General features: G+C 40.0%; 2 protein-coding genes across 8 annotated transcripts in view; one reads left to right on the top strand and one right to left on the bottom strand.

Annotated features, from left to right (window-relative positions):
* LOC101851313 overlaps nucleotides 1–2,381 on the bottom strand; it is a 16,544-nt gene extending 14,163 nt beyond the window's left edge. For 2 of the 6 annotated variants that reach the window (XM_035970070.1, XM_013083148.2), the window contains exon 1: nucleotides 1,400–2,241. Coding sequence is in view for 3 of the 6 variants with exons in the window: in XM_013083152.2 (XP_012938606.1) it covers nucleotides 1,607–1,633 (27 nt within the window). In the remaining 3 variants the exon portion in view is untranslated. Of the gene's footprint in view, nucleotides 1–1,399; nucleotides 2,275–2,299 lie in introns of those variants that run through there. The other 4 variants (XM_035970082.1, XM_005089894.3, XM_005089895.3 and 1 more) reach the window with 4 other exon arrangements.
* A 2,653-nt stretch (nucleotides 2,382–5,034) lies between these two features.
* LOC101850922 lies at nucleotides 5,035–12,106 on the top strand. 2 transcript variants are annotated; one of them, XM_005089891.3, is made up of 3 exons: nucleotides 5,035–5,138; nucleotides 8,892–9,095; nucleotides 10,660–12,106. In XM_005089891.3, exons 2-3 carry the CDS (start codon nucleotides 8,916–8,918, stop codon nucleotides 11,917–11,919), a joined length of 1,440 nt encoding a protein of 479 aa, XP_005089948.1. In that variant the 5' UTR covers nucleotides 5,035–5,138; nucleotides 8,892–8,915; the 3' UTR covers nucleotides 11,920–12,106. The 2 variants fall into 2 exon arrangements, with proteins under 2 accessions (XP_005089948.1, XP_005089949.1); XM_005089892.3 differs by lacking the exon at nucleotides 5,035–5,138 and adding an exon at nucleotides 8,393–8,453.
* The last annotated feature ends 808 nt before the right edge of the window (nucleotides 12,107–12,914 follow it).

The following is a 12,914-nucleotide window of genomic DNA, read 5'->3' as shown; positions in this document are numbered from 1 at the left end:
TATCTATCTATCTATCTATCTATCTATCTATCTATCTATCTATCTATCTATCTATTTATCTAGCTAGCTAGCTAGCTAGCTTGTACCGGTTGTGTAATCTCCAAATGATTGAGTAATTCGCTCCCCTGATAGCGAAGTGATTGACCGATGAACTGTCTGCCTCGCTGGCTGGGCTAATGGATGAGTGGCCGAAAGCATAGAGGGACTCTGAAACTAGTGAAACAGCCTCGACTAAATGGTGTTACAGAGACACCGAGTCTGTACGTTACATTCGCACGTCAGAGATGCATCGTGTGTTTATTGATTCCGTTTGTTTCGAAACCCCCCCCCCCCCCCCAGTACCAGCATCGTAAATACAGACGATTTACCAAGAACGTTGTTTTAGGCTAGCTCTTTACTTAAACTGCTTTTAAAATGTGACTTGTATGTCCAAATCCTGCTAGAATGAAGTGACATCCCGTGTCAGTAAATTGCAGATGTTCTAGAGTTAGAGGAGATTTATCATTATCGAAACAAGGAAAATACATGGAGTCTGTTGTAAAATGTATGCCGCCATTTCTTTTCTTTTTTAAAATAATTATTTGGAATAAATCACTTCTAGTACTCAGCCCATTAAAACTTGTCATGGCAACATTAATTGTTTGTACCTAGCTATTCAAAAGGGTGTAACAGTTTAGACAACGTTTTCCTTTAACCTCTGGCTTTGCGAAACGAAACATCCATACAGGATAAATATTAGTATATCTACCTGCTTGCGAATGCAACGTACAAACAAGCTACAGACAGCCAAACAAATTCTACATACCGCTCCTACACCTGTTCTTTAATCTACTCCCTTCAGTCCCAGCATGTCCCAATAGCACATATTTCAGGAACCAAACAATAGAAAGACAGACAAAGAAAGTGGAAAAATAGATGCTAGGGTTAGAGAAGACTATTGGCTGATTCATGGGAGCGAGTATAACAGAAGACTCCAAAGGAAATGATACACGCATTGACCTATATCTGGATGGAGTAGTGTGCCTTGGGGGGACATCATAAAAAAAGAATTTCGCTTTAGCAGGGAGGCGAGAAAGAATTGCCGGGGGGGGATACATCAATAGAGAACATAAGAGAATAATATGTACTCAAAGAGTATGAATAATTGTGCAGCTGGGAAACAAAACATTGCAATATTACATTGTATTACCAAGTTCTTTAAACTAGTAGCTGGACATAGAAGTGAGCAAAGGGCCATAACACGACCACCTTAAGGATGCCTTTTGATAAGTAAAGCTCCCATACCGGAAGTAGTACGAAACGTTCACTATGGCCATGGGAAAACCTGACATGGCAACATTATAACTCAAAAGTATTCTTCTGCATGAATAAAGCTTGATAGAGTGAGTAAACAGAATACCATCTCGCAACTAATATGGCTCTCCCATTTAACTCCAGTGCTTTCAAAAACATGTGCAGTCCAGTAGCTTTCAGTAATAGACAACATGTCCTATCAACCACGAGGAAGAACCCTTTCTCACTACTGACTGGTGAGACAAAACTTCACACAAGACTCCACTCCCCGAGTCGTTTGATAACAAGAGTAGTGTATCCAATCAGTATCTACCTTGAACACATTGATATGTCCACTCATCTGAGAATGTGTTCTCTTTTAATTCCTCACAGAATACTCTGCTTTCCCGAGCTTTCCGTATGACATGTCAACGATTATCCACACAAAAAGGCAGACGTGTAACGTTACTGAAGACTCTGAGTCTTCCCACAAAATCCAAGCGACTATTTCTCCCCGCTTTCAGCAATATCCTTAGCGAAGACCGGCACAAAACCCTCGGAACGTCCACACTATCCCAGCCCAGAGCTATGACGAGAATGAACCTCCACATCTCGAAGACTTCCACACAAACTGGAGAGACGGGCAAAAACCTACAGTATTTCCAGTTTCCCGTCAACGATTTTTCCCCTTCTTCTTGTCCTTTCTTTCCCGCCAAGGTACCCGTGGGACATCCCTCCCGAAACGGGGCCCGGCCATAATTCTATCAGGGCAAGTCCCCTGAGCCGCACCCCCCTTCTCGGTGTTTGTTGCAGTGGTGGCACACACGTCACAATGAGTCCAGGAATGCAAGTTTTCCTCAGGAAGATGGCTCGGTTTGTAAGGTAGCAAATCACTCGTGAAAAATATTCAAAGTCAGAACAAAAATGCAAGCAAATAAGACAACGTAGGGAGGAAACAGAATTTTTTTTAAAGGAATTTCCCGACGATTTTGTTTTAAGTGGTTGAGTAAGGTAATCAATCACTTACCCATGGGAATGATGCGCGTTTATAGCTCGAGTTCACTTTGCGTTACACTCAGCTAGTGGCAAGCTAAAGTTACATAACATAGACGGACATACTTCGGGGGAAAAAAACATTGTTTGCTGTTCTGCAGACGTTTTTACATATATCATTTGCAAAAAATCAATATCATGTCTTTGTTCTTCTTTTATCTCCTTCTCGCAGGACGCAACACAACTTGGTAATGGGCAGGCCAATAATGTTGGCCCATTGCCACACGCCATGTATGCTGAATTACTAATAATATGTGAAAGATTCAGAGAGGGGGATTGGGGAGGGGGTGGGGGGCCGACACCTTGGGGGATACAGGGATACTTCATGAATAATGAAATGGATAACCACTCTTTAAAAAAGTGAAACATGTCTTTAAGTATTTAGATCTGAGGTCGAAAGACATCGCTTTAAGGATAAAGTGACAATTGTAATCGGAAGATATCATAGATAAACTGACAGTTATGCTGAGATTTGTCTGTGGGTATCTATCTATCTATCTATCTATCTATCTATCTATCTATCTATCTATCTATCTATCTTTTGTCCATTTCACACACGTAGGCACGCACGCACAAACACGCACACACAAACACACGCGCACACACACACACACACACACACACACACACACACACACTCACAAATACATTCATTATACATACACAGTCACTTAGTACCTGTCTCCGGACGATGCTAGTCGAGGACAGCTGTATGTTGAAGTCACTGGACTGCCAGAAAGTCTTTACACACTAAATTTTGCCTTAATTTTCTTTTTTTACTCCAGGAGCAAGGACGAATTTTCCCACGCAACAACTATGGCATGTACCCTCAGCTCCCAGAGGGCACAGTGCCACACAAAACCATGTCGTGGTACTAAAGTAAGTATCAGGTCATATACAACACTCCTTTGTTAAGTAACGTGTCGGAGACATGCTACAGAGACATGCGAGGCTACAATAGTGATATCATAAAACAAATGTGTACAGTTGTGTAGAAACGGACTCAGGGTTTCAGTTCCTAATAATTGCGGCAGTCTAACAGAGGACCCTTATCTTTGTTTACCTGTTTCACATAACCATGATCCTATTTATGTCTCATTGAGACAGCAAAATATCAGGGTGTGAAAAAGCCAACCCACAGAAAACTGTTGGTAAAAATTCTTGACTTTGGTGCCAAAGACCGGAGTTCAAATTCTGCCGGTGCATTTCAGGGCGTCCATAATACTATTATATCTTTGCTAGAGGATTTATACAGCAGCCTGCAGTGTCCTATCGGAGACGGAGGCGGGTAGCAACGTAGGCATTAATTTTTTCTTTTACTTCGTTCACCCAGGATGTGAAAAATTTTATTATTAAGTCTTTTTATCTTTAAAGAGATACAAAAGTCTGAACACCAGTATTTTCCAATAATCACGTGGTACATGACAGGATATGTCTTCTGCGGTGTTCATATGCTGGTCACAGCCGTAAATTAGCATTGATTCATAATAATATATCGCTAGGATTACCTCAGAATTACAAAGTTTTATCTGCTCAATACCTAGTTTTGAGACATTTGGCGTCAACATTTTTGAGTTTCACGATATGTCCACCATTTTCGAAAGCAATTCTTTGAATATCTTGATAACGACTTCTAATATTCTTATGTTTTTGATAGAGCAGACAGAGCATTTGCTTTTTGACCTCATTATCTTTGCAACTCAAAACGGCCAAAAATGTTTGAACTTTGTAATTCTAAGGGAGTGACATGTATTCATTATCTGAGTGAAGTTGAGAGCATTATTTTCTTTAGAAGATATGCTTTCATTTACAGAGCCCTAAAGAGCTTCTTCCTCAAGCTTATCTAAACTTGGTTTAGTTTAATAGAGCCAAAACTGCGATAAGAAAACCACCCATAGACTCAATAACAGTCATGTAGGAATGAAGACTAGCAAGACAGACAGACGAAACAAAAGATTGAGGGTAAAGAAGTCGTAGGATTCAACATCTGCCTTTCGTACTTTGATAATCTGGAACTAAAGATAAGATAGTCTGGGAAGTAGATAAGATAAGATTAGATAAGCTAGTTGGGGAAGATTTTTTAAAGTTTAGCTTATAGGGAAACGTTTCGACAAAATGGTAACCTCAATTTTAACATCTTGTTGTTTTGGAGTTGGGTTTTTTTTTATTACTCGAATGACCAAAATCAAAAAACTAAAAAAAAAAAGAAAATGCAATGTAAAGTTTGATTTACTCATGTTTCAACTAAACATGCTAGCCAAGTGATTATCTACCAACAGTTCCCAGACAGTATCATAATATACACAGATGGTGAAGCAAATGCAAGCTATAGACGAACCAATATCATTCTCGTAAACGGACTTCTTAACCTTGCCACTATGCCAGGTCAGCTGCGAAGGAAACTGAAGAATGTATATTATTATCATAGTACAGCTAACCACTTTCAAGGACTTGAAAGTAATGGACTTGTACAGCTGCCGGATACAGACGCAAAACAAACTCAGATCATCAAAATGTGTAAAATCTTGGCTGAAATACGGACTTTTCAATTGTAGAGTGACGTTTTTTAAATTTTTTAAAAAGGGTTGGAGTCAGCCTTGGTAGAATGGAGAAAAAAGTAAATATTGTTTGCTTGTGTGTTTGCTTGTTTGTTTGTTTTGTCTATTCTTGTCTAAATTCGGGAATACCCTTTGCTCAAAATGAATCCACACATTTTTATATTGAACGCGTTCATGCCAGCTGTGAGCAGACGAAAGACGAGTTTCGTTGTGAACGGCCAGCTCCCTCGCTTTGCCTTGTCTAGAAGCTGCAGTGTAAGTATTGATTTATCTTTCTTTCCACTTCGGGCCCCATTCATGTCGGTCTACTCTGACTAGAGACGAATCTCTGTGAGGGTTCTGCCATGGTTACGGATTTCAAAAACACCCTTGCTGACATTTTAACTCTTACTCATTCTTTACACACAGTTTCCTTCTTGATTTTTAAGAGCCAATCTCTCCTGACAGTGACAGTTTGAGTTATTCGATGTAGATCTAGATTACATCTAGATCTAGAATCATTAAGTAAATAGATCTAGATCTATATAGGCCTATGCACACACACGGGCGCGCACGCGCATACACATACACACACATATGTGCATGCGCGTGTGTGTATTTGTGTTCGTGCGTGCGTGCGTCGTGCCTACGTACCTGTGTGCATGCGTGCGTGCGTGTATGTTATGTATAGGTTTATACAAACAAAATACGTGCATATATGTATTATGTACATACATATTATATCTTTCTTTCTATTGTACAAACGTATTTCCTTTTATCCTTTATTTTGTTGATCTCTGAGATGCTGCAATACATTGTCCAAGTCTGGTATAAAGTACGGAAGAACGCGCCAACAAAGAGTGACATTCTTGGATCAGCCAAGTGAAAGATTATACAGTGACATCATTGCCATGGACTTAAACTGATGGCCATGTTTGTGCAATTCTTGCCAACAGTTACTTTCTGCAAGACTGTTTTGTTTAAACATTCTTTCAATGTAATCAATGGCTTTATTTCCTAATTTTGAGTGATTTCACTTGGCTCAAAATTTTGCTGGGTTCATGTAAATTTGCACGTTAATGTTTGATACGTGACGATAGTTTATCTTCCACATCATATTCGCTGTCGAGGTGCCCAAGCCAACCCCTATCACATCCAGTAGTAAATTTTACAACTGTATAGATCGTTAATATGTGAGCGTGGTTGCCTACCGTACGTGTAACGCAGACTGGCTTTGTAGGAAGATGGAAGTGGCAGAGTTCTCTACGGACCAACATGTTAACGGTAATTTACAATAACAATAATAAGTTGCCCGCAATCGTCAGGCAAGAAATGTACAAATCAACGTCTGTCTTCGACATTACGAGGCGTTATTTTTAAAAAAACCCTCCCCCCTCCTAACCCTCTTCCACCATGTAATGAATGTTTGACTCTGATGTTGTGACATAATATAACTTAAAAGCACAACAAACTATGTCATGTGAAGACGATGTACTTTACTCCAACTAGACTTGCCGCTAAAACCGTACCGGGTATCAACTATTTACGAAATGCGAAATAGAAAATCCTTTCTGTCAAATTGTATAGTCTAGATCTCTTAACCAAACATGCTCCCAATAAATGGCCAGATTTTTTTAAACGTTATCTTCTCAAAGCGTTCCTTTGAAAAAATAGTTTTCGTTTCGCGACTAAAGTGGAATCGCGACTCTGTCAGTCCAAAATATTGAGCTATCTGTTCTCTTACACGCCAGTCAGATAAAATGATACGTTGTTATCTGTGCTTTGTATAAAATTGCTGTCATTGCTATTCGTCGACTATGAGTGTCTGCTGTCTGCTGTTCAGTCTTCCAAGTCTTTTACCATCAGCTGCGCCAACAATCTTGAGACGTACAGCAAGCAAGGCGGAGCTACTGGTTGTGTTGATTTTTTTAAAAGATTTAAACAGAAAAGGTTTGGTAGCATAGCCAATTTGAGATCATCTTGAAGGTGTATTAATTCGAGAGCATTCCTATTTGTGAAAATGCAGATGAATTATGTACCAGTACCATGAAATCTACAAAAACATGTGGAGTACTACCGTCACTGGAGCTATTTCTGCTCCGTAAAGTACGGTAAAGCAGTGCCGCTGGGTACGTTATGTCAATCACATTTACAAATAGCACGTTTGCCTCGTAGATTAAGTTTCAAAGCATTCTAAAAACAACTTTTTTTAAAAAAGAGAGAGAGAGAGAGAGAGAGAGAGAGAGAGAGAGAGAGAGAGAGAGAGAGCGAGAGAGAGGTGGGGGGCTTTTTTAAATGAACATGTGAACATTTAGTAAAGTCTTCTTGGTAAATCTACTGGTACTTTTTTTTCTTCTGGTAAGTGTATTACAGCGCTCGCAAGTGCATAAGGTCATATGAGCGCGCGGTAAATCTACGTACATATATAGTTATATTTCATCCTCGGAGTTCAGGAATTGTATGGAGCACCTACAAAAGAAAATAGAATAAATAGCTCCGTCCCTAGTGACCTGAAACTTTTACCTACCAAGAGCCAGCCCAGTTCACATCTTTTGCTGACAGTGCCTGATTTCTAATACATGTAGATCTATGTATGTTATGGATGAGAAGGAGCGAGTGAGAAACGTGGGGTTATAAACAAACAAAAAAGTGGGGATAAGGAAAGAGAGCAAGTAAGAGATAGAGAGAAGGGGTGAGAGACACAGGGAGGGAGAGACAAGGGGGGGGGGGGGGGTGTGATTTCCTTTTTTTCTTAATTCAGGGGGAAAAGGCAAAGGCCGCGATTGGAGGGGGGGGGGGCATAATCAAGACCCTTTTTTATAACACTTCCCCCATCATTTCTTATGGCGCACACAATTCGTCATCTCAAAACGGCTCGTTGTTTTGAGTCTTCATAATATTCAATAAATGTCTCCTTTCTTTCTGCAAGCTCGTATATCCGCGAGGCTACTTAGCAAGACGGACATTAGTACAATACATATTTTGATTCGAAAGGGCACACTTTCAGATAGCTCACACGTTATAAGCTACAAACAAGAAAACGGAGCACGGACAGTAATATTATATTCAAAGAAAGATAACCAAATCCATACGTTACAAAAATGGCAGCAACAGCATGATTGTTGCCCTTGGTATACTTTTTCTGAACACGAACATAAATTCTGATTAAGCAAAATGAATCAAACCAAAAGGAACAGCTCAAAGTGATGTACAGCGCACACTGCACAGAATTGATAGAATTGTAAAGATTCAACCTTTTTTCAAAAGGCTTTTCTTGCAATCCTTATGTATAGTATGTTATCAAGGAAATATTAACTGCAGGGCGACTATGTAAAGCGTTCCCTTTTTTTGTTCGTGTGGTCATGAAGGGTCTGTTGTTTTATAACACTTCCTCAGCAACTTGAGCAAAATTGACATGGTGTACATAGATCGGTGCTACTCCTTCTCGTTCCGTTCGTTTGTTGCCTCTGAAGATATACCCAGTTACAATTCAGCTTTTTAGCTCATCAGTATGTTGATTTTGATTACAGTTCCAACGATGCTTCCCACAACGTAGAATCTGAGCTGAGGAGAATCAAGTCAGGAGGCTCTGTGCGTTTAATTAAGTAGCGACCCCAACGGTGGATGGGTTTTTTTTAGGGGGGGGGGGAGTTGTCATCTGACATATTAAAATGTTATGGTGACTTTTATGTCGAGTAAGTCAACTCTACTATAATTTGAGCATCAATGAAAGGAGTAACAATGCCCCTTTTATTCTGAGCATTCCCCTTTCACGAGGTGCATGCTTAACTAATATACAATAGAATAGATGCTGGCCCCGTACCTTTTATTCACTCAGAAAAGGATATCAAACATCTGATTTGTTCTTTTAAATAACCATGTGCATGAATGAACTACATTGTACAGTGCCTTGGTTATGCTGTTACAACCAGTAGCACGACACATTTATGAAGCGTTATTGTTTTTGCACACCTTCCCTTTCAAATTCATCTTATATAACAACAAACTTAATCATTTGAATCTTCTCAGCGTACATCATAGGCAGTGATAGAGATGAGTGGCGATCACTTGCCCCAGAACACCATCCCAGTAAAGCAGGAGGACTTGGCACACAGTCCCAAGGCACAGGACAGCGTCACTAGCCAGACAGTGAAACTGTCAGCGCCACCCGAGCTCAGACTGAAAAGGAAGTGTCTAAAGGCGGCGAACGGGACGGGGGAAGGGAGCACAGAGGTAAAACATTTATGAAAAAAATACATCAGACTGTAAAATCAATTTGCCATTATCAGACTTTCTATCGTGATGAATTATGAAGTTTTAAAAATTTCAACCAAAATTGGATGCAACGCAAACTTTTACTTCTTAAAAGCGTCCAGCTACATGGGCGTGATCGACCCGTTCTGGTTTCAGGACAAGTACGGTAAACCCACGACAGTCACATCAGAGGAGATATTATCTCACCGTGCTGAGAAGGTTTTGGAGAAGTTTGAGGTGAAGGCGTTACGCTGTAGAAGTCTGATGATTCCAGTGGGATGGAGCTGCAACCGACACGTCAAGAATGTCCCTTGTATTGTTGCCAGAAAGATTTGGGGAAGGCCCATAGCGAACTAGAGTAACCCCCCCCCCCACACACACACACAAATTGAGCCCCTTCAATTACATGTACATGTATTACCTTTTAGGCTTTTTGACAAATAGCGTTTACGGAAACCCATCAACCAACAGTCGGACGAGTTGAAACCCAATGTTGAACATGAGGACGTCCAAAGAATCGACCCAGCAACAAGCCTTGGGGTTATTCAGCATTTCCAGTGGCGTATTGGAGTGTGTGGAGAGAAATAGCCAATACCTGGAAATTTGATTAAGTAGCCACCACCTCCCTGATTTACCTGACAATATCAATGTTGTACAAATTTGCTCTTTAACAAATAGTAACAACTTGAAAGAGAACAATAATGTGGTTGATTTTAAAGAAATTGCGATGTCTGTGTTTCACTCAATGTTGGTTGGAATTTTAAAAACTTGATATCTTTCGAACGCGTTGTTACGTCCCCTATTCCAACTTTATTTCTTCGACGTTTTGTTGAAATTTGTTTAATTAGGTCCTATTTTTTAAATAATAATAATAATAATAATAATAATAATAATAATAATAATAATAATAATAATAATAATAATAATAATAATAATAATAATAATAAATAGCATTTGTATAGCGCATATCCCCGCTCAACAGCAGGCTCTATGCGCTTTACACTATATTTTTTAAGACACCCTGTATGATAAAGGATGAGAACTGTCCCCCAAAACATTGATTCCGAAGTACCTGTACAGAGTATAGAAGGTACATAATTTTGTATCTACACAATCAAGAAAAGTAGATACCAAAATCATTCTTGATTGTGACCACATTTTAGACTAGTGTTTGATTGCGGAGTGTATGTTAAGACCCGTCAGAGAATAATATAGTAACGGGTGCATCTTGAGCAAATGCAAGAGAAAGAAAGGGGAGAGGTAGACATGTCAATATATGTACAAAGAAACTAAGAAACTGGCAGACATGTTAGAAAGTGGGTACACAAAAATCGTTGTTTAGTTTTAGTTTGATTAAAGGAAAAGCATAAGGGAAACAAATCAAGATTTTTTAACATAATAAAATGTAGGTGCGTTTACAACAGGGGAAAGGATCTTTTCAAAAATAGGACCTACCCACCTCAAGCGACCCCCAATCACTTGCACACTACGATGTGTCTAATTTTTCGTTGAAAATTAATTATCGATTTATCTTCGTTGCCAGGCTCAAAAAGACTGCAACACAAATATAGAACGCCCACAAGCACACGAGCCCAAAACAAAGTCCTTCCAATCACACGTTGACATCAAAGTACATGACAGCCGCTCACCCATGGCCTTCCGACCGAACCACGCCGTTCACAAGAAGGTGACCATGAACCGGGGGCGCAACTGTGATAAACTTATGGAACGGCTGAGGAATGGTAAGAAGACCCGGATGCGCTTATCTTATGAGGTAGACGTGGAGTATGTCACAGAAGGTACTTGTTCAGACAGCGAATCGAGCGACGACCACGAAAACGGCGCGTCTCGAAAACTTAAACCAGTGATAGCCTGGTCCTTCTGCAGGGAAGGAGACACAACCCCTTTGTTCACTGTCGCTTCTGAAGTTTGTATTTCACCCACAGAAGAAGAACCCGGGGCATCTGAAGACTCAAAGCCCGACAAAGACACTACAGACGGTTCGCAGATGGAAAACGAAACATGTACTGCGAAGTCTTTTGATAACGTGCGTGACAACAACTGGAGTATGATAGATCTCCATGACATGAAAAACGTGACACTCCGAACTTATCGTGTCCGTAGACAGAGCGACGGGTCAGTGCGGCGTGAACTGGGGCCAGCACTTGCGTCCAAGGTGTGGATCAGCGAGGGCAACAGAAAGACCTTGACACCAGGTCCAGTCCATCACTCCTCATCGTGCGGCGGGAAATCGATGACAGACAAGCAACATCCAGGCGTGCCTCCCAATCAAACAAGAAGTTCGATCACCAGTAAGGAAAACCAGAAAAAGGATGAAGCATCCTCAAAGGTAAAAAAATTCTTTTCTTGGTTGCCCCTAAAGGAGAAGCTGGCTCAGAGCTTCAAGAACTCTCAATTTTTCAAAAATCAACAGTGTAACGACTCGCACAACGAATGTCGCCCTAAAATTTCAAAAACAGCCAAACCTTGCAAAGCTATAAAATCCTTTAACCTACACACTCGTGCACAAGTTTCAGAAACAGGTAGTCCCGTTAAGATCTCAACGCGCTACCCAATGACAACATCTGCAGAATTGAGACTCTGTACTGCCTCACGGAAGTTACTACCACCCACTTGTCCATGTGATGACAAAAAGTCTCAGAACTGCGAACACAATGACGAAGCTCAACAAACTCCCAAACAGCTCACAAACGTCATTCCGAAAGCCACGCCAGGTGTGGAGACAAATGGACAAGAAAAGAAACAGCTCTGGACAACTCACAGGAGAGCCAAAAGCCTGTAGATCAGCGACCATCGTATCACACACGGGCCAACAGTCGTGCACAGCAGGAACCACTAGAGTCCAGATTGCCTTAACAGGATAAAGAAGTAATAAGAAAAGAATAGATCTTCATTTGGTCTTCTCTTTTCTTTCCTAATTATGTACAGTCTTTTACTGCAGTGAGCTGAAAATAAACTTGCAGGTTTCAGACTCGTTTCTTATTTTTAAAAATACTAATCGACTAACCTTGCTATTTTGGTTTTTATGTGAGTTAAACAATTTACAAGACACAAGTGTACCATTTCAAAATACAAATGTGCGGCGGATCTACTCTCTACTTCACATCCCACTATGAGAAGCCTTCTCTTAACAACTGTTCAATAATTATGAATGAATGAATTCAGACTACTTTACATAAACTAGAAGAGACGTCATGAATTTATCGAAAACAGATTCCATAGTGTACAGTTAAAGCAACTGGTGACTATATGTATGCTTTAACTCTGCAGACATTTTTGTAACTACAATTAATGATGACACTTGCAATATATTCTGCAATCATATTATATAGAATACTGCAGAAGCCATTCTCCATAGACCAAGAAGAGAAGTCTGTGTAAAATAAACTAAGGTGGAGTCTATGATAATGCCTAACAACTTGAAAAAACATAATCACTGTTTGGTTACGGTGAAATAGAGAAACAATTCAACGGGCAAATAGTCATCCAGGAGAAAGAAAAACTATAGAAAGAAATAGACCTAGCAAGAATACCAAAGGAAGAGAAATGAGAAAGAGGTAGAGCTTGCTAGCATCATCATCTTTGCAATCTAAGTAAAAAGAAAATAAATGATTGTGTTACCCCTCGTAGTTTTAAATGAGACAAAAAAACTATAGGCGAAATATCACATCAGTATTATTAATTATCAGATGTGAAGCACATAAAAAAAGAAAAGCCAAGGTTAATGGAGAACAGTACAAAAAATAATAAGTATATGCCCATGTATTTATTTTCTCT

The sequence above is a fragment of the Aplysia californica genome, unplaced genomic scaffold (assembly GCF_000002075.1).
Source record: "Aplysia californica isolate F4 #8 unplaced genomic scaffold, AplCal3.0 scaffold00010, whole genome shotgun sequence".
NCBI classification, from domain to species: domain Eukaryota; kingdom Metazoa; phylum Mollusca; class Gastropoda; order Aplysiida; family Aplysiidae; genus Aplysia; species Aplysia californica.
The sequence above is the reverse complement of the archived record's forward strand: the minus strand, read 5'-3'. Positions and strand labels throughout refer to the sequence as shown.

What these genes read in the sequence shown, in the direction of transcription:
- LOC101850922 (XM_005089891.3), top strand. Translation starts at nt 8,916, where the DNA reads ATGAGTGGCGATCACTTGCCCCAGAACACCATCCCAGTAAAGCAGGAG. An exon ending in CGGGGGAAGGGAGCACAGAG is followed by an intron (nt 9,096 to 10,659) that starts GTAAAACATTTA and finishes CTTCGTTGCCAG; the next exon opens with GCTCAAAAAGACTGCAACAC.